Raw genomic sequence first — 6,428 nt, 5'->3', positions numbered from 1 at the left:
GACTGGGATTCCCAAGTCATCTAAGTTACGAAAACTTAGGCTGCACTATAACAAAATTTCTATAAACATTGAAGTCGTTACAGCAGTCACCCCTAAATGCAGTGCCGTTTTCTATAGTCTGTGGATATGATGGACATCACGCATGGGTGAGGCTGTCCCCCAAATGACTGATGCAAGAGCGTGGACAGGAAATTTACCTTATTTACCTAATGGCCACCCACTATAGGTATGCAGCCCCACCACCCTCCACCTCACGATTCATCTACAATAAGAGTGCAGTGCAGTGTAAATGTGTACTGTTGATTTTAATTTTGTTTTTGGAAAGGATTTTTCAGCAAAATGATGGTTACAAGCACCCAGAAGGGGGGTAAACATAAGTCAGACAGCCCTGAGCCCCATATACAGAAGTCCAACTTAGAGAGGTCTTCCTTGTACAATACATAAATTTTTGGCCTTAAAAGAGCAGCTTAAACAGAGGATGTATTGCCCTGACAACTATTTGTTGAGAGTAATCCTTCATGTTGTGACCGAGTGTGAGCTCTTTTAAGACCAGACTTGACCAACACTGGAGCAGGTTCAGGTACATTCAGGAGCCGGTGCATGCCCAGTACTTGCCAACAGTGCGTAACAGAGACGTGACCGATCGCCCAAGAGGCTAACGAGCCGATCAATTGGTGAAGAGGATAAAAGAAAAAGAAAAGTAACAGAGACGTGACCAATCGCCCAAGCAGCTAACGAGCCAATCAGTGGTGAAGAGGATAAAAGTAAAAAGTGATAGTGATAAGACCCAAAATGCAGCCATTTGTTCTAGAATACTGGTATTTGACATTAGTGTATTACTGGGCTTCAACTACTACAGTCTTTGAGCTCATAACATGGTTAGTCCAACAACAATTAAAAATTATGAGATGAAACGCTATACAGTATAACCAGCATTAGTAATAAATAAAAGAACAATTCATCACAATCATTTATTATAAATATATTGTGTACAGTACAAAAAATATACCGATATATTTGGTAAAAGCTATTACAGTAAGTGAATACCAACAAGTTGCTGATATGCTGTACAGTTTATTATAAACTACAATGTAATTCACTGCTATATTGTCTTCATTCTTTGGCCATTCATCTATGACACCTGGTTGGTATATATGCTAAGAATCTCTAGTGTGCCACAACCTAATAAGTGATATATTTAGGTGAGGCAGTTGAAATATGCACGCACAAACTTTACTTATAAAATCAGTAGCAACATTCAGTTACATCGACTAAAATATTGATCACATACCTGTACCTTTGTTAACTTGAACAACAGTTAAAACCTTAACATAGTACTGTATACTGTATGCATGTACAGTTTACGAAAATTTTTGTCACTCCATCAACACTTTCTCTTGGTACTGTGGAAGAGGGTTCTCCTGGTAGTATTTTTTAAGATACCAACATGTCAGCTTCATCTGTTGATTATTTGCTATGAAGTGCTCAAATGCTGCCTGCAACAAAAATAAAATTACTCTCATTAAATTATTATTTATCAACTTTACACCATTCCTACCTTGAAGCAAGTACCTCAACCTTCGGAAGAAAAATTCTGAAAGTAAAACAGCAATACAATATGAAAACATAAGATGCAACTAAACAAATCTAATAAAGACTATAACTAAATTTATATCAATGGTTAACCAATACTATACTCAGAGTAAATTAAATCAAAGGACACAAACATTTCTTCAATAACTTCTTCTCAATTAAATCTAATTATAAATTAATTTCAACATTTTAGTAGCTAAAAAGGATCTTCCATATTCTTCTACCACTATGAAAGTGTCACCACAGGCTGTACGCTATATGTCTTGACAACTCCACCAATCTCATGGGTTACATTTCTACTATGGGACTCCATTTTTAATATTTTATTTGGCTAACACCAGATGATCTTATTCAGCACAGGGCAATCCCCGAACATAAAGGGTTAACCATAGCCGTGGAACTTAGTAATACTGTACTGTATTCATCAGGCATTTCACTTGCTCATACAATGAGCCTTGTAGCCTTTCTTGAATTTATTTTATTTTATTATTAAATCAACATTAAAAAACATTTATAGTTCTTCTGGAGGCCATATTTCAGGAAATGTTGATTTACTGCTACCATTATAAGTCTTCAGGTTTTAAAAAGAGTATTAGTAAATTAACTAAAAAGTGGAAATTTGGTGTTATCACTTATGAGTGATTAATAATGCAAACCCTGAAAGTTTCTAATGCTAGTAGCAGGAAGAAAAGCACATGAGCCCATGTTCACTCAGTACAGGTGAGAAATTGAATGAAACCAGGTGCCAAGGTGACCAGAACCTGAAACATCTCTTAAACAAGGTCAGTACTATACTGTACATGTGTAACTTCATGATATACAGTACTTTATACATGTACAGTATATGATATTCCAAGAATATAAATGTGCAATTCATATCCCCATTTTTTAAATGTATAAATGTGTTTTCGTTGGTAGTACTGTATGTCATAGGCAGCTATCAAACAGGGAGGTACTACTGTACCGCCTGGGAAGATATTGGAAGCATAATGTGTTATCTAATGGTAGACCCTGCTGCCATATGGCATCACAAAATTTTTTACCAAGTCCCAGGTTGCTGATCTGACTTTCTGCCTCATTTGCACACAATTGCAGGGTCTCAATTGTTTCTCTTACTTTGACAACACAACATACCCCTGTACATATTTTGTTTCTCACTGTTTATCTTTTTTAAAAAAATTACATTTATTTTTGGTCCTTTATTATTATTATTATTATTATTATTATTATTATTATAATTTCGCCCCCAGGCCCTGATGTAGGTCATTGACCTGTGCCCTGGTGGGCTAATCCTGTAAAAACAAATACAGTATATAAAAAAAAAATTAAATAAATAAATAAATGAAAACTTTTTTAAATGTGTCAGCTTTCCAAAAAAATTAGTTTTCTCCACTAGGCTTCTCTCCAATTCATCTGAAAACTACATGTTTCTGAAAAATATTTTTCCTTATATAATATAGGTAGCTGCATTTACATGAATTACAATATAAATATCAGTCCCTTTTACCTTTGCAAGAACTTTACCAATGCCTTGACCCCTAAATGCTTCAGGAACAACAGTATGCTGAAGGTCTACAGCTTTAGTTGCTGTATCCATGATATCGTACTGTAGGAATGCCTTATCTGAAAAAAAGAATAAGAAAACTAATAAACATATGCAATACTGTACTGTAAATAGCACCGAGTCTTTGAATTTTCTGAAGTCCCAGATATAATGCTAAGTATATAATGTATTGGTCATAAAATGAACCACACTGACCTAGCCTAACCAAAAATACGAGTTATCATCTATTTTGTATAAAAAAACAAGATAACAGTTGAGTTATTCCATTGTTAGTGCTGCTGGTCAAATGTTTTGGTTGGATCACTGCAGACCACCAGTTACATGTTATCTTCGAATCCTGAAGGAGGAAAATTACATAATCATATTTAGGTACGTTAGTTTGATTTATTCTATGAACTGGGAACTTTCCAAAGTCTCAGATACTGCAACATAATATACTTAACTTTACCTTCTTCGCCACTGATCGGCTCATTAGCTGCTTAGGCAGTCAGTCACATCTGTTATGCACTATTGGCATTCACAATTTATTGTTCATACAATGGACCAAACTATTCTCCCTAACCTAATCCAAATAGTATAATAATGTTTAGTTGAAGCTCAAGTTTAAGTAGGTAGGTAGGTAAGGACAGTAGTTAGGTTAGGTTAGTTTGGTTCATTTTTTAATGATAAATTTTATAATGTAGCAGTAACTGGTGCAGTACTTCAAGAAGTTCCCAGACCTGGCAAATGGGAAAAAAAAAAAACACTTGTGATTTTATGCCAGTTAAATATAAGATTACCAAACTTGTTTAGATCTCAATCTGGATAATCTTGTATTTACCATTTCACCAATCATCAGCAACATGAAATCGACAGTTTGAGGTAATTTTGTATTTGATGGGAGTAAAATCACGAGCGTCTTTGTTGACATCTTGCAAAATTGTGAACCTTGCGAAAAATCAGATACTGTAGTGTACAGCTACATTATACACCTTATCTAAACTAACCTACTTAACCTAAACTCCCCTACCTAAACTTAGCTTCACTTAAGCATTATTATATTAGGTAATATATTACTTTTGAACATCATGGGAATCATAGGAATTGTATCTTTGCAATCAATAGTTTACACAATTCTAAGACATTTTTCTTGCAAACGAATTTTATATGCTGGGGGTTCCAGGGGGCAGAGCCCCCAGTTAGGTTAGGTAATTTTTAATGTTAGGTGAAACTTAAGTCAAGGCAGGCAAGTTTAGGTTAGGTAGTTTAGTTTAGATTAGATTAGCTAAGTGAGTTTGGTTAATTTTATGAACAATAGAAAGTAAAATTTACCCTTTATTTAGGTTAGGTTACATAGATTAGTTTGGTCCATTTGATGAATGATAAGTTACATTATATGCAATCTCAGTATCGGATACTTTGGAAAGTTCCCAGTCTCGTCGAATGTCACCATAAGCACTCGTGATTTGCACTGAATAAATACAGGTTTACCTCTATCTGTCTACTTAGTGTACCTCATCTGATCCTCGCAGGACTGAGCCACTGTGCGGTTAATATCCGTTCACTGGCTGTCCCGCAAGTTCCCACCATGTTTACCTGAAATTATACTCCACTTAAGAGTCAGTTTCCTTCCTTACCTCCTCCTCCTTGTAGGTTATGTTAGGTTAGGTTAGGTAAGATGGATCCTCTGGTATGAGAATACGGTAGGCTTTTTGTGTATTTTCGGCGTGTAATACTAAAATTTTACCTCCATTTTTGTGCAAATTAGCCGTTTGTTAAAAATTTAATTTTTTTTTTTTTGCAAAAACCGCTAATTTGCAAAAGAAAAGGTCAGTTTTGAGTAATACACACAGAAAAGCATAAAAAAAAACTATTCTCATACCAAAACATGAGGAAAGCCAATGGACAAATATTTACCATAATCTTTTACTTTTTGCAACATTCAGGAGAAACCAAAAACCCAGAGGCTACAACATACCTATCACTGCATAACAAATATCAAAGCTCCACTTCCACACTGAATTTGCACTCTATCCATTAAAGAAAACAAACCACTGTTAATGACATAAGCCTAAATAACACCTTTAACATGTATTTTTCTAAAACTCAGGGTGAAATTTAAGATCAATAAGACCTTTACCATTTTCACCAAATTAAGTACTGTAAGCACAGACACAAATGTGTAAATACTGAGAAAATGTGACGTACTTCTCCCCAACTTGATGTAAAATTCCATATTGTGGTGGTCGTGGACAACGCTTGAAGGTTCCATCAAGTTGGACATCTTCCTGACAGACGCCATTGTCCTGACAGAGGACTCTGTGAGCCACCTGAGAGAGAACCTGCAGGTGCTGGTAACCATTACGTAATTTGTATGTTGTGTCCCCGACTCGCTGTGACTGAATGACAACGGCACGACTCGCAGGTATTTCACCCACTGCTGACTGAAGCCTGAGCCCCGAACTTTTTTACCGAGATAATTGGATTCATATTTCTAAGGATAAAGGTAGCGTAATAGCCAAGAATTAATTTTTCTCCTTTTAACTTCTATCTTTGAATAATGTGTAATGAATATGTGAAAATTGGCTCTAATTGAAAATTCAGTATTGAGCTTGTACTTCATTATCTCTTTTCCATCGGCCAGATGTACGTATTGCTGAGATTACATTGTAGTGTGTAACTTTGATATCTGAAATTAAGAATGGAAATGTAAAACAGTTTAGTGTAATAAGAAATGGATCGCCAATTTTCTTTGAAAAGATCTTAATAAGTTTCTAAGAAATAATTATGATTCCAAACTTCAGTGAAAGCTAAAAGGAGATATCACACTGAGCCAAAAATGCAAAATCTCATGTCGTCGTCGCTCTGAATAAAATAATAACAAAGATGACGGATCCTCCAAAAGCTTTGAGCCGTTTTAAGCTTTTACCTTTATCTTCGGCAGCTCGTTAGCCGCTTGGACGGTCGGTCACGTCCAAGGAAAGTATATAGGAGGAACCGTGTCTCCCTAGTGGGTAGTAGTGGCCAATCCCCTGTCGTCCCTAACAAAGAAAACGAAATTTTCTTTCTCTTTTAAGGGATAGTTTAGTTAGTTTAAAAAAATTATTGACAAAGCTTGGAGTACAGTTTGCCTATTCTCTTTTAAGGGATAGTTTAGTTAGTTTAACAAATTTATTGACAAAGCTTGAAGTACAGTTTGCCTATTCTGAGTAATTCAGTCAGGTCTTGACACTGAGGGTGGTATCACTTCTCACTGCCACGCATGACAGAGGTTCATACACTAAGGAATAGA

General features: G+C 35.6%; 1 protein-coding gene across 1 annotated transcript; it reads right to left on the bottom strand.

Moving 5' to 3' along the window:
- Positions 1-957: 957 nt before the first annotated feature.
- On the bottom strand, positions 958-6,102 carry LOC121855822 (protein NATD1-like). The gene is made up of 3 exons (XM_042350965.1): positions 5,345-6,102; positions 3,101-3,216; positions 958-1,496 (listed from the first exon to the last, which is right to left on the bottom strand). The coding sequence occupies exons 1-3, from the start codon at positions 5,496-5,498 to the stop codon at positions 1,377-1,379; spliced, it is 390 nt and encodes a 129-aa protein (XP_042206899.1). The 5' UTR covers positions 5,499-6,102; the 3' UTR covers positions 958-1,376.
- Positions 6,103-6,428: the final 326 nt, after the last annotated feature.

This window comes from Homarus americanus, unplaced genomic scaffold, assembly GCF_018991925.1.
Source record: "Homarus americanus isolate GMGI-L3 unplaced genomic scaffold, GMGI_Hamer_2.0 scaffold1024, whole genome shotgun sequence".
NCBI classification, from domain to species: Eukaryota; Metazoa; Arthropoda; class Malacostraca; order Decapoda; family Nephropidae; genus Homarus; species Homarus americanus.
Note: the sequence above shows the minus strand (reverse complement) of the source record. Positions and strands in the feature narration are given on the sequence as shown.